Below are 22,069 nucleotides of genomic sequence, written 5' to 3' on the forward strand. Positions count from 1 at the left end.
AACCTCGCTCCATCCTCGCTTGTGAGCGACTGAGCCTTTCCAGGATGCCCCTTTCATACCCAGTCATGACGCTATCACCTGTTACCAATCGACCTGTTTACCTGTGGAATGTTCCAAACAGGTGTTTTTGGAGCGTTCCACATCTTTCCCAGTCTTTAGCTGCTTCTGTCTCAACTTGTTTGAAACGTGTTGCTGCATCAGATTCAGAGTAAGCAGATATTTACAAAAATCAATGAAGCTGATGAGGTCAAACATTAAATATATTCTGTTTGTACTGTTTTCTGTTGAGTAAATGTTGAAAAAGGATCGACAAGTTACCACATTCTGTTTCATGTTTTACACGGCACCCCAATATGTTGTAAATAGTCATCAAAACACTGTTAAAACAAAGGTTATAATCTTTAAAAAAAAAAAAAAACTGTATTTTTGTGGTTTTTGAGACTTCCAAATTCACAGACAACCGGTTTAATCAATCTAAACATCCCCGTTTTCACCGGCAGTTAAAATGTGCTGCTGAGCACAACAAACGCCCGTCGGACAGATTCGCTTAAAGCAACCATATCTCACTTGTAGCAGGTAGATGACCCTGGTGACTTCCTGTCCACTGCGTCTAATTGGCTGCAGGACCCAGCAACTGGGCATCATCTCCCCTCGGACGGCATCCACGCTGGGACGAGGCAGAGACTCCTCGAACACAGACTGCATTGCCAGTACGCGCAGGCCAGCCTGAGGCAGAGAGGGGGGTGAAAAAAAAAATCATCAATAAAACAGGCAGTGCAGACTTTTGATCAGCCGAGAAGCAACTGCACACTGACACTGATAACCAACAGCTGACAGGGTGTCTTCCACACCCACTGCCTCGGGGTCAGTCTTGTTTACGCTCGATGCTTCTTCTGTGAGCTTGAGTAGCGTCTAAATGGTATGTTCTACATTTTGTGGATGAAAAACTCCATTTCACGCTGTTTATCATAAATTTGTCTTGATTAGAAAAGACAGCACTGTCCAATCCTGCTTTCCTGACGCACTAATGTGACAGTAAATGGATTTTTTCTACTTGAAAATAAAGCGTCACTTATGTAATTATGCTGCAAATGCTCAGTGGACCTTACGCGTGGCTAGCAAGCAGCAAACTCCAGGACCGACTGGACGGTTTTGCAGCTGAGCCTACCTGTTTGGACTCGGTGGTGATGCAGCAGAAATCTCGCGGCTGGCTGAGGTGGCAGGTGGACGGATCTGTCAGGATGTAAACTAAACAGAAATACAGACAGGATGTGTCAAATAGGAAAAATGAAAACCTGGGAAGGCAATGAAGGAGAACTTCAGTGTTAAACAAGACAGACAAATAAAGTTAGAATTCAACATATTTACATAAAGATATGATGATCTGTTCAGTTAATTCAGCAGATAAAAGCAAAGTAGATGGAGTAAGAGTGGCCCAATGATGTTGCAAAGATATTAAATGCATCATACTGCAGGTGTGAGGGTGGAGTTGGTCACACAATACAATGAGCTGGTTAGTGATGGATGAGGCTGCGCACTGTTCTGTACTATACATAACTGATGGATGCAGACTCATCATTTGAAGCAAATACATGTGCAGGGTCCATAACCGCCTTGCAAAAATATAAATAGTCTTGCAGCAAAGACAAAAATATAAATATTTTTCCATATTTACATTCCTGCAAAAATGCAAATATTATTTGCAAGGTAAAGTCTTTCATCAGGTGAAGCTCAGGCTGTAAAAATGACTGCAGAATTTATCAGAATCTAATAAACTGAGTTTTTCTTTGACAAGTATCTTAATGTTTCTGGTCGACTGTTGGCTGAATACAACAATCAAACTGGGATTTCAGAGAACATTATTCACATGCTTTCATTTAACAAAAGGAGCCGAACTGCAAAGTAAAAGTACATAAGAAGAATCAGCAAAACACTCTTAAAGTATCAAAAAGTCAAAGTGCTCAATGCAGAATACAATTATGTCAGTAGCATTTTACTTAGTTGGACTGAAGCTAATTTTAACTATTTTTTTGAAGTGACTGTGACTGTCAGATAAATGTGGTGGAATTCTCTCTGAACTGTAGTAAAGTGAAATAAAGTACAGCTCTTGACTAAATGCACTTCATTCCACCGCTGGCACTGTACCGTACAGAAACCATGTGGGGAGGCAGAACACATTAGCTCACCCAGCTGAGTGCTGTCATCTAGTGGTCGTGTCCACACAGAACGGACTGACTGATTATACATGTGGCTCTTGGACAGCTGGCATATTATGTTCCACAGGCTGTCCAGGGGTCTGTCGAGCTCCCCGGCCCCGAGGAAACCGTGGACAGATGGGCTGGAGGAGGGCTTGTAGTAAGCCTGGATACCTCGTTCTTCTCCCTGGTACCTAAATAAACACAGACATTAGCACATGAGTGACATTTGTGAAGTTAAACCTTCGCTTTGCAGCCCATTAACCATGTCTCAGAGCAGACGGAGAGGAAGTCCTGAACCGTACCGCCCGAAGGTGGATGATTTCTGGGTGAGTTTATTAAAGAGAATGACGGAGCTCACCTCCAGCCTGCTGTGGCCTTGCCCTTCAGCAAGTTGCTCAAATCCCCAGAAGAAGCTAGTCGCACCTGTGGAGAAAGAGATTCACGATTCAGCCGGCTACAAATGCCTGAAAGAGGAGCTTCAAACAGGGACAATCATCATAACGTCCGGTCGCTAACAGCCGCATTTGAAGGCTGGATGTTTTTATTAAAATACAGAAGCGAAGACGCGTTCAGGCTTTCTTGAAATCAGCTCAGGTCTATCGTTACCTCAGCCAGAGCTCGACCGAGGAGACTAGACGTGATATCCTGATAGGTTGTGGATATGGAAGAGGAGGATCCAAAGGAGGCGGTGCGCTGACGTGTGCAAGTCGGGGGTGATGGAGATGAAGCCATCAGGGGCTCAAAGCCGGTGACAGGAAGCTCAAGGCGGACATCTAACAAAACACACAGGTGGAATTTAAATGCAGAGAATGAAGAGGGGGGTGAGGCACACAAGACTACTTTAGAAACCATTTTCAAAGCCATCAGGATCATTTGCTGCTTCTTCAAAATGATGTCAGTGATTTCCGGTATTTGAACGTTTTGCCCGTGTCTGTTTGGGCTTCGTGAATCACAGTGCAGTCCTTACCGTGGGCAGAGAGCCAGGCTCGCTGTGTCTTCACACTTTGAGGACCACATATCGGAGGACGCGCCCTGACCTTCAGCCCTTCATCCTGACACCCAGCGATCTGAACGAGAACAGCACCATTACCCTCTCTGCTGCTCACACAGAAAGATAAATGACAACAAACACATAAAAATGAGCTATTATACTACTACGTGTAACATTAGCGTACACACCTGTCCAGCCAGAAGCGGTCTGCTGCCGTGCTGCTGCTGGGCCGTGTTGCCGCTGTTGTAGCCTGACGTTGGTCCGGAGGAAAGACTCAGGCTGGATCCTGTGCACAAGGTGCTGCTGCTGACTCTTGTCCGGTGCTTCAGGTCATCCTGCCCCACACAGATACCAGTCAATTATTATGACATTCTTCTCATTATCACTTCCCATCTGCACACTGGAGTTTTTGACTGTCTCTAGAAGTTATTCATCTGCAGCGTCCTTCATCTTGCACCTTATTTATAAACAGACTATCAGTCAATAAACCCACTTAACCATTCATGAGTCTCTGTGCTCGTTCATCATCTCAGCTGTATTCGTGTACACACTGTTACTGTACTTGTACCTGGTGTCATTGTATCTGTATCCTCATGTCATTGTATTTTAATGTATGTGGCTGCTACAATGATTTCATCTGTATCCATCCATCCATCAGAAACCCTAAAAATCCACTTACAATATTTTGTGTTAAACATATTCATCTAGTTAACCCAATTTGTTGGCAGCTGAGTTGGAATTTTACATGGTCAGAGGAAAAAAAATTTAATTAAAATGCTTTTTCAGGGATTGATAGCCAATCAAATCTGTCTAGAACAATCTATTGATCTGCTCTCTTTCATCTGAGTTGAGTCTTTGGGTTTTTAAATGTTGCTCAGACAGAACAATCACTTTCACACAGTCACCTTGCACTCTGGGAATAATGAAAAGAATTGTTAGTTGGAGCCCTTTTCTGGTGCTTTGCATGAACTGACGTGACCACAGAGAATGATCATGTTCTTTCTGACACAGGTCTGAACTAAACTTCACGTTGTGGCTCTTAGTTACGATGCTGCACTGACAGAAAAACCGACCCTGATGTCCTGAGACAGGGCCTGCTGCTGAAGCCTCCTCTTCTCCTGCTCCGTCCTCTCTCGCAGTCGTTCTCGCGCCTTCGCAATCTCTGTCCTGGCCTCCTCCCGGGCTCGACCGTAGTCCCGCAGCAGCTGCTCGATGTCAGACGGATACTGGTCCTCTCCTCGCGGAGGGTCTGGTATTCTGTCATTTACATAATTAAGTGAGTTGCATTTAAAACAAGAATAAATGTGGGGGTTTTTTTCACACTTTTTCAACACGAAACCTAGAAACTCTTATGTATTAAATTTAAAATAATATGCACTTTGTTGTGCTCTTGGGAGAGAACCAGACGTGTCTTACCTGGTGCTGTCTATCACCTCCTGGCGGAGCTGTAGCAGGTAGTCTTTTCGCCGGCTGGGCATGGCTGCAGACACCTTGGAGGATGAAATGACCTCTTGAGCAGAAGAGCGAGGATGTTTGCTGGGACTCAGACTGCGAGCTCTCCGGTAAGTCTGGAGACGTTCCTCCCTCTCCTGCCTCAAACCCTCGATACTCCTGCGGTGCCTGAGAGGAAAGATTCACAGAAATAGAAAATATAAAAACAGAAATTAAACTGCATCTAAAGAAGGAAGTTTTGCCTTAAAAATACAGTCTACAAAAGTTCTATAGCTGCTTGTGTTGATACAATATAAAACACTGATGCATTAAGAAGTTTATGTTACAGTTTGTGTTACATAAGAAAAAAAGGTTTGTCAAAAAAACATATTTGTATTTTCATTTTAAATAAAGAGTGTTTGGGCCTTTTGTAATCTTACTGATCATACAGCTGCTGTTTGGTTGGTGCAGAGGTCTGCGGTTCCAGCTCCTCTCTGGACCTCGGGGTCAGCATCTTTAACAGCGTATCCGTCTCTCCGAGGCTGTAGTGCAGCTTGGCCTCTGTCAGCTCCACGGTCAGCGGCGTTGGGTTCATGCTGAGGTTGACCGTCGCCATCACCTGCTCCCTCTCCTGTCGCAGCCTCTCTATCTCTCTCGCCCTTCTGTCGCTCTGCGCCGTGGACTCTACGTTCGAGCCGTAGCTCTCTAACTCGCCCCACTCAGCGCAGAGTCTGCTCTTGTCGTGGTCTTTGGTAGGAAATGTGGCCAGTTTGTTAGGGGGCTTTGACTGCTGTTGGCTGATGCCGGACCAGTTGGTGAACTTGTTGTGCATGGGCAGGTCCTCTGGAACAACCTGGTGGTCTTGGCATGGGGACATGCTGGTGAGAGGTTTAATGCTCACAAGGACGTCTGTGTTGCACTCACTGGGTGCCAGAGACGCCATGTCGTCCTCTTGAAGTTGAACAGTCCTGTCACTGACCGGGGACGGATTGTAGGAATCAACGCAAAAATCTACAGAATCGACTGCAGGTCTGGTGCAGCTTGCCGTTTTTCCAGGTCTGGCTTTGGCCTGCTGTTTGCGCACATCAGTCAGCCTTAATATGGGAGAGACGTGGTTCTGCATAGTGCAAAGTTCTGCTGAAGTCCTCCACTGCTGAGACGTCTTCTGCCATGTGGGCCCCTTGTCTTCATCAGTAACATTTCTCCTGTCAGTGTCTGTGTATCTATCCAATGATGAAACAAGGCTTACAGAGCACTTATCAGAGTCTTTGGGGCTTGAGCAGCTCATTTCACTCACCTTCTCAAGTGATACAGACTCCGATTTACAAGAAACGTCGCGACCCTGTCCGGGCATTTGATCTTCCTCTGAAACAGCTGTGCATTCTGACCGTTTGCTCGAAGGCACAGTGAGGCTGTCTTTGTCAGAACTGTGGTCTTTAGTTCCATCCTGATATTTTGGACACAACGTTGATTGGCTTCTTTTCTGATTCACGCGTGACCTTGCTCCCACGGTCAGTATTGGAGATGATGCACGGTCTGTAAACGTAGCTTGCTTCTTTAAAAGTGACAGGTCATTTCTTAAAGAGGGACTGAGGTTTTCTTGGTGGCTGTTTTTTGATCTGCAGTTGAATTCCGATACACCTTTGTGGCACAGTGGCTCTGGCGGGCTTCGCTTTGAGCCTCTGGAGGAAGCAGATCTTACACGCCTTTGACACTCACCGGCGGTCTTCAGAGGACTTGTTTTAAGAGGATCATTCTCTGATTGTGACGCAGACCTTTGCGCTGCAGCAGAGGTGTTAAACCTCAGGTCGGGCATGCTCTGCACCTTTTCATCTGCCTTACTCTTCAGCACACAGTGCACATTACTGTCTTGAGAGACGCTGACCACCTCAGAACCGATCACTTTGACGATCACGTTGACTTCATGAGATTTGGACCTTTCACCGGTTGGCTGATTAACAGCGATTTCACTCTCTGATGGTACTGACAGCATTTCTGTCTGGATCCCAACGTCTACGACTGTTTGAGTTGAGCAGTCTCTCTTGGCGAAGTCACTCGACTCGCTATAAGAGATGCTGACGTTTGACACGTTGGCACTCCTCCTCGCGCTGGACTTGAGGGCTTCGCCTGCTCTCATTCCCTGGACGTCCCCCAGCAGGTCTGAGGTGCTGTCGATCAGCTTTGAGAGGTGAACCGACATGCTTTCCATACTGGCCCACGTTGCAGATTCTTTAACATCCACTTTGGTTTTCTGTGTTGTCGGCCCATCAGTGACACTCCTTTTGTGCCGCTCTTTCCTCTTTGGAGCGCTGCTATCGTTACGAATGTTTACCACCTGAAGACCTCGCTCAGTTTGAGTGCCCTCGTCACATGTCCTTCTTTGGGTTTTGCTTGCCTGGGTCTCTTGTTCAGATGAGTACACTAACACAATTTCATCCACCTGACTGGAGTTGTTACCAAAGCCACGTGGAACATCGTTACTTGAAGAACTGCTGGTCACCGTCAGCTTGGCGAGATGGTTGTGAATATCAACGGATGCCTGTTGGGAAGGCGTAAGCTCAAATGTTTGCTTCACTTGTTCCTTATAATCCTCCACGCTGCTAAGTGTACTGGAGAGCCCCTTGTTCGTGGCATAAGCGCTCAGATGGGAATTGAAAGGCGAGTCCTGCCCGTTCAAACCGTTGTCAACACTGCAGCATCTTGTTATGCGTTTCTCAGCGCTGTTCAACAGTGGAGATTTACAGGAGAGGTCAGCAGCGCTTCCGAATGCTGGGTTCTTGTAGCAGTGTTGGTTTGGGTCATCGTCTTGCCACTGGTGAACAAAAGGGTTGATGTCGCTGGAGGCAAAATGCATCGGGGAGTCCTGAGACTTCAGTGCATGTTGTGGTTCACCTTTCTTTGCGTACGGGACGTATTTTTCAACATTTATCTTTTGTGACGCTGGTAAAGAGAGTCTTTTTTGGGTGCAATCTCTACCGGATTTAACGTCACTTCTACCTTGAGTTCCAGCAAAGCAATTCTTCATTTTGGATTTGCTCGCTGACACTGTAGTAGAGGTATCTGCAGCGTTACTTCTAGCCTGTCTGGTCTCTTGTTTGCCTTTACTCTGAGTGCCAAGCTTTACCCATTTAGATGAAAACCGACTATAATGCACTCTGGTGATTTTGTCATCCTCCTCATCCTCATCTGATGACTTAAGAGAAGACTCAGAGGAAGAGGTGGGGTGAGTCTGGATCGTAGACTTTCTGAATCTCTTAGACTTGGTCTTTTTAGATATAGGAGCAGAACTATCCTGTTTATCACCAGATGTGTTAAGCTCAACCTGTTTGGATGCCACAGATTCGTAGCAGCTGGTATTTCTGATGGCATTTCCAGGTGGTATTTTGTGTTGTGGCTGCACAGAATCAGAAATACTTGCTTCATGTTTGGACTCTGCAGAAATCTCTGGAACGTGTGCTTCAGATTGGCAGGTCAATGATTCTTTGTCATTTTTCATGTGACAATACTGGCATTTGTTGTTGTAATTCATATTGACGACACAAGTCTGAGTCAAGTGACCTGAATGAGTCTTTGGACGGCTGAATTGATCCTGTGCTGCGACACAGGGTTTACCTCCTGTTGTGTTCTCTGTTTCACCATCACAGCCAGGAGTAACAACACACCCTTTCATGGAGGCGTTTTCATCAGCGGGTGTGTTCTGTCTTTGCAGTCTGAATTGAAGACTTCTTCCATCAGATAATAATTTAATGGCTCCAGATGTATGAGGACTATCTTGGAAACACTGTTGTGTTGTCCTTGACGAGTTTTGTTTGTACAAATAGTCTTCATCAACACTGGATGTGGCTTCCATGTCGACATCCTTCACATGATTACAGCCACAGTTTTCTTTTGTATCACCCAGGGTGGAAGGTGTTTCATGTGGTGTTCGGTGAGGTTGTGGACAATCAGGATTCACAGCAGGGGCATCCAAACAGCTCTGAGTGTGCAGTTCATCCAAACGTGTATCACTGACGACAGGATTAAGATGAGATGTTACTTTTTGTTTACCTAAGTCATTCGTTTTCTGAAATACAGCATCTTTCTCCACTGTGTTTCCTTGTGAATCAATGCATTTTCTTCTTGAAGAGGAATCACTAGTTGAAAACAAGTTGACTGGTTGCAGAATTGGGTTCCCAGAGTGCTCACACTTTCCCTGACTCTCAAGTGTAAGACCTGATTGGATGTCGCCGTTTCTGCCGGAGTTTGATGTTACATCAGAAGAGTTATGAGCCTGGTCAATCTTCTGTGTCGCCTCAGTAGATTTAAGGATGTTGCTCTCATGGCTAGTCCTCAATTCGGCTGGCAGATCTGATGTAAGCTGCTCCTTTTTGTCCACTCTATTATCACTTGTCATCCTTCCCAGTGACAGGTGTTCCACAAGGACTGCTCCATCTTTCACCTGATCACTCACTTCTTCTCTCAGCTCTCTTTCTGTCCATCTATTACAGCCAACATGACATGTAGATGATGACAAGGTGCTCATGCTTTGACTCCTGCTCTTTCTGTCATCATCGCTGCCAATCAGTGACAATCTCATGTGCTCTTTCACCACTTCTGAGATTCTGAGATCAATGGCGCTACAAATGGCATCTGATCTGCATAAGTGCTTTCTACGTTCTTGATGTTTTATGGGGTTGTCAGTTTGGGACTCCCCACCTTTTGTTTCTGCGGCTACTACCTTTATTGTTACATCTCCCTTTTCAACTACTTTCCTCTTTCCCGCAGAGGTACCACTCTGAGACCTACTGTCATCATATTCAGAGTCCTCAAAGATCTGACAGCTATCTCCAAGTTTCTTGCACACGGGATCAGAAACTGGCGATGCCACTGAAGCCGCTGTGTCTTGTCTAATGCTGCCATCAACACAAAAAGAATCAAATCCGGGGCTGTCAGACGGTTCCCCTTTTGAGTCACTGGTGTTATTATTGTCATCAGGCCAAGTATCTTCCTGGCTGCCAACTGGTGGGGAGCAGAAAGTTACCGATTCTCTGCTGTTGCTCCTTTTTGGGATTTTCAGGCTGCCAATGAAAGCATCCTGCCGTTCTTTGTTCCTCTTCCTGGAATTTTTACAAGCAGACTTAACAAGCTCCTGCTGTAGTGCAATGTACTGTTCAGTGCCTTTGGTTTCAACCTTGTCTGACGTTTTGTCCTTTGTAAAAGATACATATTTGGTATTTCCAAACTCACACTGTTGTACGTTTTTCAACTCTTCTGTTGCACCATCTAGACTGCATAGCACTTCATTTTCAGTGGAAGGTCTGAAGGCACTTGTGGTGTAAGACATCTTGTTCAATACTTGGCCTTGGTTTGTAGGAACTGTAGAGAACTGCATCAGTGACTGATAACCTGACGTACACATTTCAGTGTCAGATGACATTGTAATGTCAGCAGCCACCATGTCAGGTACATCTGTGAAGACCTGGAGCAATTTTCCTTGTGATGCTTGTTGGTTAGTGTGGTGGATCTCAGAGGGTGACACACAAGATAGCTGATCTAAGGTCAGAAAGGATGCTGGACCTTTGTTGCTGCTGTAGTCTGGAGTAACTATAACTACCTTCCCCACATTTTCTATTTGTCCCTCTGACTGCTCAACACATCCTACATCCGTTGGGGATTCATCTGCTGTTTTTACAATCTGACAGTTTTCAAAATCTAGTGTTTCTGATGTGCCCCTTGAAAAATCAACACTGTGTTCCTGCACTGTTACATTTACACCTTCGGTGCTGGTGGATGTTGAGCCACCGCTTGTAGATCCGCTCTGAGAGTCTGAGAGGTTCATACTGGTTGGACTGGGACTGCTGCTGCTCTCTACACCTCTGAACATCATTTTCCTTTGGAAAGGCAAAGAATCCCTGTGAATCCTGGGACTGTCTGCTGCATCAGTGGAGGACCAGGCATCTGTGAGCGCCAGCAAGTTTTCTGGCTCCCTCGCACTGCAGCTGCTCAGAGAGCGTGGGCTGCTGGTCGAAGTGGTCTGCATGTTCCCAAAGTCCTCAATCAACTTGTGTACAGTGTCTCTGCCTCTGGAATCTGCTACTAATGGGGTCTGGGAAGGAAGCTTCCTTGTTGCAGCACTGTTTCTTGATTTGGGGGAGCCTTGCTGGCTCCAATATGCCTCTGCTGAGATCACCTGAGCTTTCTGACAGCTGTCCCAGTTTAAACCGATCTCCGCCGTTCTATTGTGCTGCATGGATGAATGGGAGCAATCTGTCATCAGTGAGTAAGTTGGCACGACTGTTTGGCTAAGCCTCTCCACTGCAGAGTATTTCCCACTGCTCTCCACAGCCAATGAATCTTTAGACATCTGACTGTCTTCGCTCTCTGCTTCGCTCTGAGCTGCTTCCTCGTGTCTCAGCTGCTCTGCTAGGGCTGTCGCGTAAGCAGAAGACAGGGAATCAAGAGAGAAAAGACTCTCACAGTCTGACGTTCCTTCAATACCGTCTTCTCGTTCCTCCTCCCATCCGATCAATCCCTGCTGTCTCTCGACCCATCTGCTGGTCTTGTTCATCAGAGCCTCGGTACTGTGCCACCGCCTCTGTCTAATGTCCTCAAACGGAGCCCTTTGGTCAAGCTCCTCACACGAGACGGCTGCTTTCACAGCACATTTGCTTCGGCTCATCTTGGTATCTTTAAGGCTCCTGTCTCTTTGTCTCCAGTGGAATTTGCTTGCTATCCTCCCCAGAGGTTTGGGGCCTCGTCCTCCATTTGCAGCTGACGGCGGTTTCCTGAACACTTTGGACAGGGCTGTTTTTAACCTGGGCCCCACAGACCGAGAGAAAGTCTTCCTGATGGTTTCTAGTCTGTTGCCACCTGCATGGGGTTGAGTTATGTCATTAATGCAAGGGACAATCTGAGAACTGGGTTTGTGTGTTGTTTGTTTGCTGTGTTGTCCTTCTAGATTTTCTTTGCTGGCTGGCTGCGAAAAAGTTCCAACTGGTGACTTGAGAGTTAGCGTTGAGCTCTGATCAGATCTTTTCCTGAAAGACAGGTCTCGGTTCGGAAGCAGGGGTTTTCTTTCTGGTCGCTCCCGACAGGAGTGAGCTTGAGGCTCCTCTTTGACAGTTTTTCTGATATTTTCAGAGGAGCTTGCTCTACTCCTGCAGGCTTGACTTTGTCCTGAGATGAGTGTACCAGAACAACTCCGGGTTCTTTCCCGAGGAAGACACTCGTCCGACACCCACTTTCTGCTACCAATGGAATCCGAAGTCGGGGAGGAATTTGACGTCAGTTCTGTGGATCTGTTTCTCTTGAGGAAGTGTCTGTAAAGGACAAAAAAGAAAGAGTATTTAAGATGTAAATTTATGAAAACATTTAGATAAAGAATAAAACAGCTGAAATTTTCTGACTGTATAAGGCCCTGTTAGTTAAGTAAATAGATTTCTTCCTGCCCTCCATGCAAGTAACTCTGTGACTACGTGCTTACCTGAAGATAGGAGTATTCTGTGGGTAGAGTCGGGACAGAAGATCTGCCGAGAATGAGTGTCTACGAGAAACAAATGGTCTCCCCCTGAACTTCGAGGGGGACCCCAGCTCAGGAGACTCTGGGCTGTCTGGTCCCGGAGGCAGGGCCCTTTCCAGCCGCTGCAATTCCCTCTTAGCTTCCAACAGATGCCGTTTGCGGGCGATTCTCTCCAGCTGGTAGTGCAACCTTTTCCGACGGATGCGGCTCTCAGAGCGGCAAAGGGCGTGATGCTTAAGTAGCTCCTCCTGCACAGCCTTCTTCCTGGCCCTTACCACCGGGGATGGATGATCCACTGTCCCGCCTTTCTGATCCTCAGATGCTTGACTTGTCAGGCGTTCCAGGAGTGGTGCAGGGATCAGGTCTGTTTGAACTCCGGACTCCTGAGTGAGTCTCTGCTCTACAGTGGATAAGCGCTGTTTCTCCTGCAAAATCCACTGCTGAACTGTGGGGAAAAGATTTACAGAAGCGGACATTTCTCAGTATATAACATGTGATGTAATTATGCATTTTGCTACAAAACTTGGCTTGGATTTTGAATATTTTGAAAGTAACTGCATATCTCAACGTGAGATTGTGGAAAGTACTTACTCTCACTGTGCTGCTGTCGGAGGTGGGCCTGCTCCCTCTCCAGCTCTCTCTCAGCCCGTCTCTGTTCAGCCTGAATCTCCTGTCGCAAACTCTCCACATAGCGCTGCTGCACCTCCAAGTGCTGCCTAGCAGTAGGCTCCTCACTGGGGGAGAGGCAGGCACCCAGCTGCTCTTGAAGCTTAACTTCTTCTACACTATAAACACAGACACACAGATCTGGGCTAAAATACAGACTGAAACACTGATGGAAGATAAGCAGAGACAACCAGAAAAAGTAAAACAAATGATTTTATCTCACCTTGGCACAATTTCACCTCTATAATTTAGCAGTTTTGTGGTGGCAGGATAAAAGTAAAAGCTACTGTTGTTAGTCTGCGTCTCAGCAGTAACCAAGCAACAGCCCAGCCTGTCCTGTAAACAGCTGACTGGGATTGTTCAAGAGGGTTGGGGCTAATGGAGACGCATGCCCTCTCCACCAACTGAACTGAAACACGCATGAAGCATTGCCCTATTTCTACAGCATGAACACTGGTACAACACATGTACCTCTTATTAAATATGCATGCTGCGAGTTGGCAGAATAAGCTCTCTGTACACCACAAACATACACACAGAGGGATGAATACTGTGTTGTTCTCTGACTTTGTTTTTGGAGGCCGTGTTTACCTGTGGTCAGGTGTCAAGGGGCAAAGGTCAATGTAGGTGCAGCTCATGCCACCTTCACTGGCCTGAGAACAGGAAAGAAAGAAAAGATAAAGTTTACTATTCATGAAAAATAAAAGTAAATAATCCCAACAACCAGAGCATCCCAGTCATCCGCTCATTATCAGTATCACGACTGCCATCATAACCAGCATCATTTTCATTTTGGTCCGAGCAGCACCCACCCGTCTGCGTTCCCGGAGGACTGCTGCCTCTGCTGGATGGTTGAAGCGGAACTTATGCACTCCTCCCAAGGTGATCACCGTCCCTGGAGACAGAGAGACGAATCTTTCGTCACAACTTGAGCTCATCCTGCAACATTTTGTCGATGTTCGGTGTTGCAGCGTGTGAGTGGGGCAGGCTGTGTGTGAGTGTGTGTCCGTATGTTTATCTTTGTGAATAATTTATCTGTACACCCTTAAGTGTGCCTGCATATATAACTGCACATTAACCCATTTATGTTATCTGATCTCATCTGTGCATCTTAAGTCAGTGTGTGTACATAATTGTACATTAACCTATATATACAGTATATGTACCAATCAAATGACAGACCTTAAGGCTCAGTGCCAAGTGCTGCTCAGGTCTGGTTTTATGTACCAATGAATGTTTATACTGTAACTATTCTGACTGCGATCAGCTACAAAGACATCTTTGATTAACACAAATTTTGTACACAAAGTATCTTGTTTTTGTACTGTTTTCAATTGAGCATATGTCAAAAAGATTATCACCTTATCACATTCTGATTTATTTATGTATACAGTGTCCTAATTTTTGGAATTGCGTTTGCTGTATATTGCAGTTTGCATTACCAGAGGCAGAACCCGCCACTGCACGCAGCGTTTGATAAACTTGAAATTTTGAACAGAACTCTGGGACTTGAATTGTTAAGATGTTCTTAGTGTTTTTTAATTATACAATGAAAAGTATTTATAACAAGTGTCGCTAAATCAACTTAAATCTTATGGATCACAACGTTGTGTCAACACCTGAGCTAAGACTCTAAAAGGCACGAATGTGACAATAACTGCCTCAGGATATTAAAATAACAATTTTTATTTATTATCAGTCATGTAAGATGCATGCCTGCATAGCCACAGGAGTCAGATCACATGTTAAACACATGCTACAACTTTCTTTTTGCTGTTCATTTTGACTACAGACTTTACAATCTGTGTCACGCGTACGTAAAGAATGCAGTGGGAACAAACTGTACTGTTGAGGACAGGAGCTGACCTTGAGCCAGTCTGCAGGGCTCGGTGACCTCTCGGTCGTTGAGCAGGCAGACGCAGCCCGGCAGCGGCCTGAGCGTCACCACACCTCCGCGGTTTTCAATCTCACAGCTGGCACTGCCCTGCAGAACTACAAACACAAAGACAGTTCCACATGCGGATTTCAGAAAGCTGTGCAGATGCAACTACTGTTTGGCTCACATTCAGCGCTCAATGCAACATTGAATGAAAAGTAGATTTTAGGATAAATCTTACTGTGCATTCTCTTTTATTACTTACAAGCTGCTGTGTATTTGTGTGTCTTCCTTCATGTTCATGTTTTGTCTAAAGCTTCCAGTTTACCACTGTGATAACAGTTTGAAAAGGAATATTTGCATCTGGATAAGGAAACATGGCAAATAATTAATAAATGATACCTATTTGTGGTTCTTCAAACTGCTCCTGAGGTCCAATGTGGGTAACTCCTTCCTGTGAGAAAAACATTATGTAAACACGGCAACTACATTCAAAATCTACCCAAACAAACACATCAAAACAACTATTGAGCACAGTTGCTGGTTATGCTTAAGACACAAGTAACAGCAGATACAACGACTTTTACACAGTGAACTGAGAACTATTGTCCTTTCACACAGCTGACAGGAAAAATATCATTTGTTTACTCTGAAGTCTTATCTAATGGGATTAAAAGCTTTCTTATATGGTGTCAAGACCACATGTGCTCCCAGGTGGCCTCAGCTCTTCACATGCAGGAAACAGTGTAATTGTCAGGCCTAAGGGTATGCTTGTCATTGTCAGAATCAGGACAGCTTTAGCTCCCCTGAGTCCTAGCCTCAGAACTAAGAGCCTCTTATCCAACCAAGCTTTAAGCATTGCAGAAGACACACACACACACACACACACAGAAACGGGAGATCGACAGGACAGTTGGAGGGTAGAGTGAGAAGAAAAGACAGTGGAAACGCACCTTTTCTCAAGAGTTTTTCTAGCAGAAGAGAGAGAAAAAGTAGGAGGAGGAGGAGGAAGAATCTAGTAGGAAAAAAAGAGACGGTTTCAGTGAAGACAGATGACAAATCAGTAACTCCAGCTAGTTGGAGTTGGAGAAAAGTAGAGCAGATGCAGAAAATATGAGTTTGTGGGATTTTGCATCATGTTGTTCATGCAAATGTGTATTTTTAGTGTACACAGCATGTGTGCAAATGAATGACGTGTCTCTGGGGACGAACAGAGAGACACAGAGTGAAAGTACACGCTTAATGCCATCCAACACAACTACATGTATGTCACTATTAATACTATTTCTACACTTATTTCAGTCATTGTGATACCTAACTAACACATATTCTACATTAAAAACACTCATTAAGAAAAGAGTTCATCAAGCAGGGTCAGTGACTGTTCATGGACACGGCACGTCTTTTCTCTTCATACCCTGAGGTGATAGAAGACGACCCCAGTGCTGAGAACGTCTCTGTCCAAAGTGACCAGGTGTGGTTGGAGGGAGTTGATGAGGAATCCGGCCCGGTCTCTGTTGATGTCCACGCTGTACTGCTCCAGCAGCTCCTTCTTGTCTCTCCAGCTCTCCGACCAGTCCTTCGTCAGCTGCTCCACCTGCGGAGAAGACGATGGAGGAAGGTAAGTAAGGGAATGGAAGCAAAGTGGTGAATATCTGTGGCCAGGGATAACGATAACGATGAGACCAATAGCCACTAATACTCCTACTACTATCACTACCACCACCACTCCTCTACTAGTAATTCCACCAGCACCCCAACTACTACTACTACTACTACTACTTTGACAATGTTAAGTATTATAGATTATTTACTATATTTAGCTGTTTTACATGGTATATTTGTAACTACTACCACTACCACTGGGACGCCTAGTAGTTAAAGTATATAGATTTACTATATTCAGCTGTCTTACATAGTATATTAATGTTAATGTTGTGTCTCAGATACAATACACAGAGTAGCAGTACTTACTCCAAGGCATCATACCAGTGAGATCTACTACTGGGACATCTGCTGCTATCCCAGTATAATACGAGTGAATTTATGGATAAATTACATATTTCTTTACTTGTATCTCTTCTCAAACCCTGCGACTTGACTGGAGTTTAAAATTCCAGACCTGTCAGTTTGAATAATCCTTAGCAGCATTTGTGATGATGGACCAATCAATACGTCAGTAAGGTTAAAGATGTCCAAAGCAGTAGCTTTTGAGGGGTGAGGCTTTATGTGGGGCCACATAAAACCTCCAGCCTTCTGATTACGTGTTGGCCTGTATTTCATTGAAGTCAAACGTGTGTCAAACTGATGAAAAAATGTTCAACTGAATATGACGGCAGACTGGTTTGACGTGTTGAGGTCTACTGTCTGTCAGGCAGATGTGACCATCTGTGTCCACCCTGTTACCTTTAGTTCATTCTGCAGCACGATGTCAGAAAGATTTCCATCCCTCTCATCGCTCAGGGATGGACTGGGATTACGCTGCTGTCAGTCAAGAGAGTAAAAAATGATCAGTCAATATACTGTGCCAGCGGAAAATGTCACAATCGTTACAATGCGATTCAAGTCATCCAGGGGATTAAAAATGGCACCAAGACATACAGCACTGTATTAAGTCTCTGCTGCAAAAACTTGTAATGAGAGAATCTCTTTCCTTCAAAGCTTTACAGTACTGAGAGGGTAAACCCAGCAGTGTGCCTCCCTGGGAGTGTTAGCGCTCGCTATGATATAACGGTAAAAAGGTTAACGTACCATTTCAAAGCTGAGCAGCATGCTCTTCAGCCTGTCAATCTCTTCTCTCAGCTCCCTGATCAGGCGAACGCTGGCGTCCTGTGCACAAATCAGAGCACACATTAACCCACTAAACACACTGAGCTCAAACGTGACATCTAGTCGTCAGACTCTAGACAGCCACTGACCTCATTAACCCGAGGCTTGTTGACAATATTCCTGGCGTGTGCGGCGTAGCGCAGGGTGCTGAGGGTCTCGTTGTAGCTGCTGGCACAGGGTGACACCGCTGCAACACAACAAACACCCGAGTGAAAGACACACATACAGCAATTAGCACTCACATTATAAGAAATATGTCTGTAAGTTTCCTGAGTTTCCTGAAGGGACCATACCGGTGGTTTTGCCAGTGTGGTCACATTACTGCAAACTATTTTCCAAAGCACGACCATTACTTTTCAATGTAATTTCCAACCTTCCAACCGCCCATTAAGGTTCATACAATACAAAAAAATAACTTGCCTGGGATGAAGTGGATGTTCTCAACGAACATTAAGAAATCAATGCACACGTACGTTTATTCTTAATCAAAGTTAGAAACTCTGCAACAGAGACTTGACAGTTGGCAACCATTTAAAAAAATGGGCCACATTTACATTTTTCTTTCATATGTTTGCCTTCAGGGTTTGACACTGATACAAAACAGCTTGTGTAGTTATTCAGCAACCAGCTCTACACATCCAGTTAAAGCTTATATAAGCTTCTGTAAGTAAGTAAGTAAGTAAGTAAGTAAGTGACAAGTTACACTTACTTGCAATCATGATGGTCTTGGAGTTGCCGCCCAGGCTGTCTTTCAGTAGCCAGGTTAGGACAGAGTCTCTGTAGGGGATGAAGCAGTGCCTCCTTCCTCCTCCTCCTCCTCCAGACAGGGAGCTGCTGTGGCTTCCCACCGTGCTGCCATCGCCCTCAGAGGCCATACTGTTGATACTCTGACAGCTGCTAGACATCTGGGAGTTCTGGGCTGTGGAGGCAGTGGGAAGAAGAGGCAGTTGAGGGATTTATGGAGAGAGTGAAGGGAATAATCTAATTTCGTGCTAGATTTAATTCTTCCATCATCTGAACTTCAAACTGAATCGTAAACAGTATCTTCGTTTACCAAGAGCAGATATGACGATGCCCAAAGTGACCAGCGACTTGTTGATGTTAGAGCCCTCTGTCAGTCGGTCCCTGCAGTAGTGGGGGTCCGCTCGCTCACTGTCAGACACAACATAACACAACATGAGGCCGCGTCCCTCGCAGTGATTAAAGATACAGATTATCGAATAGAAAAGGGGGAGCCGTAGCAAAGATCCACTAGGGGGCAGTTTTGTCAATGTCTCAAAAAAAAAAAAAACCACTTCACAGCTGTCTTACCTCCCAGCCAAGTCCACCAGGTTAATCTTGCTGACAGTTTCTGAGGGGAGGTTGTTTTCTAGAATTGCCTGTTGAAGACAAGAGCAATCACGGAATTTTAAAAATCAGACAGCAGATGTTTAGCAGATTGACTCTGCGACAGATGAGGGGAGCTGTAAATGAGACGACTGGAGGGCTGAGAGAGACGATGACCTGTGTGTACTGGATGGTGAAGATGGCGTGGGATCTGCTGCTGGCATCATGGTTGTGGGTTGCAGCCGTGATCCGGTTGGCGATGCCTTCCTCCAAAAGGTCCATGGCCTGCTTGCAGTCTGAGACTACATGCTGCGACAAGTCTGATTAGAGAGAAGCAAACCGGGGAGGAAAACGCTGAGAAAACAAATACACAGAGACTGATGTGGTTTTACATGAGCCGCAAAATGTTTATTAATTGACCTAATTCTCACAGTGGGAAGTAATCCGCTGGAAGAACAGTGGATGCAATTGTTGGGAATCAAGTAGTGCTGTGAGATATGACCAAAATCCAAACAGACAACACCTCTCAACTAAATGGATATAGACCTAAACTGTGAATATGGCCTGACGTGATTCTTGCATAGGTGGTAAAAGAGGTTTGTGGTGTTTGAGTCCACTTGTAAAGTACAGTTTTCTGGGCCGTGTCAGACTTTTCATACCCAAACCACGTCAACATGTGACAGAAGGAGCCCCTCTTTCAGGTTTTTCAGGTTTTCATCCTCGTTTAGTCTACTTGTCTGGCCAGAGTCCTTCTCCTGTTTCCCGTTCTGTGTCACATTCACCGTCCTCCATGTTCATTTGTGTCCGCTTCCTGCCTCCACACACGCCGTGCGGAAGAACGCAAAGCAAATCGTCAAATCAAAAAGTGATTTGTGACGAAATCAGCGATGGAGAGGGAAGGACAGAGATTTACATTTAAGGTTACACACGGCCGCCATAGGTTACACTGATATACTGAGTAAAAGTCAGCAGTTCCACTGATGGCACTACAGCAAACAAGACAGAGATTCAGGCAGAGAAGAGTCAAACAAGCAGAGGGACGGAGATGCGAAAAAGACACAAACAGGAAATATGTCTCATCAATACTTGCTCACATGTGATCCGTAATATTTTCCCACAGCATTTAGCTACAAAAAAAAAAAGCCCTCTAACAATGGTCCACTTCCAGGCGTGATTCACATACTTTAAGTGGCTGTAAAACACATGCACAGATCACCACAAAGGCTCGTGGTGCTGGAACATGTGGGTACTTTCTCCTTGTTTTAAATAGAAACATTTAATACAAATATTTGAATTATTTCTTAAGAAAAAAGGAGACTGTTAAAGGCTGTTTGATGGACACGTGTTGACGGAGGAGAAGTAAAAGCTGGGAGTCCTAAATGTGCTCTGTGTGTGTGGTGAAGTGTTCTCCTCGGAACCGCAAGGAAATGACTTCACTTCCTCTGGTCAAATGGGATTTCTTCTGATACAGACAATGAGTGGATGTGGGGCTTTAAACATAGAGAGGGGCGAACAGATGAGAAAGAAAGAGGGGAAAAAGGATGAGGAGACGGAGGGAGAGATAAAGTAAGAGGAGCCAGATCGGCCAATTCTGGACCCGATCAAAGGCTTAACAACGGAACAAAATTCCACCACTGACCACAGCCACTTGTAAACTAAACCTACACGAGCATTACTCAAAACCCTGCAGACTGTGTTTCACATCAAAGTGTGACAGGAAACGTACCTCTGGTGTCCACCCGCACCTTCACTCGAGTGTTTCAGACCATTTTTTACTGTATGATTCACAGAGTGTTTGTGTATGTTTCACATTCATAAGAGCATAAAATCTAAATATGCAAAATCTGGCTGCATGTCTGAGACACAGGGTTGCTGCTGGGCCGTTTAAAAGTGCACAGATTTGGTACCTTACTTTAATCTTGGTGAAGTTATCCTAGCAGGGTAATGAGAATTTGCAGCCTCTAGACCTCTGGTTAAGTATTTAATCAGTAAGACAGAAACGAGCGGAAATGATCTGTTGATTTTTTTGAGCTCAACATTTTATGGGATCATGTTTGAATACTGAATTTAAACTAGAATTCATTTCATTGCTTTTACTTGCTTCGTGTTTTTAGTATAGGTACGTCTTAACCTTTCCTGCACAGGTTTACTTTATGTCTATGTGTGTATACACAGGTGTACACTGGGCTCAGGAACACGCTGTAAAACTGTTATCAGTAAATACACTTTGCTTGCTTTCACGTCACTTATTTTGGGGGTAGCTGGAGTTGAGAATTAGCATCTCATGTATACGATTCTTGCTGAAATGGCAAAGAAAGGGTTTGACCCTGGGAAGTGCAGAACATGGACGCACGCTCACCTTGCACATAGGGTCCTTTCTCAGGGTGTTCTCTGACTCTCAGCGAGGCTCTCTTCTTCTGCTCTCCTCGTCTCAGCAGGTCTCGCACACGCTCGTTGTAGATCTCCAGGAAGCTGCAGGGACAGACGGATAAGACGACATCTAATGTCCATTCTATGCACCAATCAGTGAGATGCATGCCACAGGCCTACATACAGTCCCATTACACACTGCGTGAGTTGTTTTAGGACAGTTCATCCTCCAGAAAGAACTAATCTTAAGCTTTCTGGCATTTTGTCTTTATTGAAAAGTTGACAGTGCAGAGAGACAAAGGAGGTGACATGTGACAATGTCTGTATTTTACCAAACATCCTTCAGTCTATGCTATGGAAATTCTAATCTTAGAATTGTAAAAACACAACATTTTTCCATAAATGACTTGCAGGGAGAACCCAGAAAACATAATATCTGCTTTGCCAAATGAACATCATCTTCAAGAAGTTGTTCTCAAGCTGCCTCCAGCACCGACTAGAAAATCCTGTTTCTGATTTGCTTTGTATTGCGTGCAACTTTGCAGCATAATTGTTCGGTATGTACCCGTCTAATTTGAATTTCAGGCAGAGCCCCAACAGCACTGCTCCAAAAGGCGAAGCAATAACACAGAGTGAGATGATAACACAGTACCTGATCTCCACTCTGCTTGAGTTTTGCCCATCAGGAAAAGTGTCCTCAGACCTGAAGAGACCCTGTGAGGGAAGGAGAGGTGCAATTTACTGCAAAACTGGATACTGGCTGGATTATCAGTGTGCTCACTACGTTGAATTTTGACGTACCTGGCAGATCCGTGGCGTCAAACCAATGGAGTCCTGACAAAAAAAGGGGACAGTAGCATTATTTGGCAGGTGCCAGGTAGAAT

At 45.1% G+C, this 22,069-nt stretch overlaps 1 protein-coding gene across 1 annotated transcript in view; it reads right to left on the reverse strand.

Moving 5' to 3' along the window:
* Positions 1–22,069, reverse strand: part of stard9 (StAR-related lipid transfer (START) domain containing 9) — a 40,322-nt gene that overhangs the window by 2,535 nt on the left and 15,718 nt on the right. Inside the window, exons 5-31 of the mRNA XM_076749116.1 lie at positions 21,987–22,019; positions 21,838–21,899; positions 21,175–21,287; positions 18,993–19,135; positions 18,801–18,868; positions 18,544–18,641; positions 18,199–18,408; positions 17,579–17,676; positions 17,412–17,489; positions 17,067–17,144; positions 16,078–16,257; positions 15,063–15,114; positions 14,651–14,776; positions 13,597–13,679; positions 13,376–13,437; positions 12,710–12,903; positions 12,083–12,563; positions 5,061–11,918; positions 4,606–4,809; positions 4,263–4,446; positions 3,378–3,524; positions 3,166–3,265; positions 2,805–2,971; positions 2,557–2,621; positions 2,187–2,389; positions 1,169–1,248; positions 568–726 (exon numbers count right to left, since the gene is read on the reverse strand). Of these exons, the coding sequence (XP_076605231.1) occupies positions 568–726; positions 1,169–1,248; positions 2,187–2,389; positions 2,557–2,621; positions 2,805–2,971; positions 3,166–3,265; positions 3,378–3,524; positions 4,263–4,446; positions 4,606–4,809; positions 5,061–11,918; positions 12,083–12,563; positions 12,710–12,903; positions 13,376–13,437; positions 13,597–13,679; positions 14,651–14,776; positions 15,063–15,114; positions 16,078–16,257; positions 17,067–17,144; positions 17,412–17,489; positions 17,579–17,676; positions 18,199–18,408; positions 18,544–18,641; positions 18,801–18,868; positions 18,993–19,135; positions 21,175–21,287; positions 21,838–21,899; positions 21,987–22,019 (10,326 nt within the window). The remainder of the gene's footprint in view (positions 1–567; positions 727–1,168; positions 1,249–2,186; positions 2,390–2,556; positions 2,622–2,804; positions 2,972–3,165; positions 3,266–3,377; positions 3,525–4,262; positions 4,447–4,605; positions 4,810–5,060; positions 11,919–12,082; positions 12,564–12,709; positions 12,904–13,375; positions 13,438–13,596; positions 13,680–14,650; positions 14,777–15,062; positions 15,115–16,077; positions 16,258–17,066; positions 17,145–17,411; positions 17,490–17,578; positions 17,677–18,198; positions 18,409–18,543; positions 18,642–18,800; positions 18,869–18,992; positions 19,136–21,174; positions 21,288–21,837; positions 21,900–21,986; positions 22,020–22,069) is intronic.

Source organism: Chaetodon auriga, chromosome 14 (assembly GCF_051107435.1).
Source record: "Chaetodon auriga isolate fChaAug3 chromosome 14, fChaAug3.hap1, whole genome shotgun sequence".
Lineage (NCBI taxonomy): Eukaryota > Metazoa > Chordata > Actinopteri > Chaetodontiformes > Chaetodontidae > Chaetodon > Chaetodon auriga.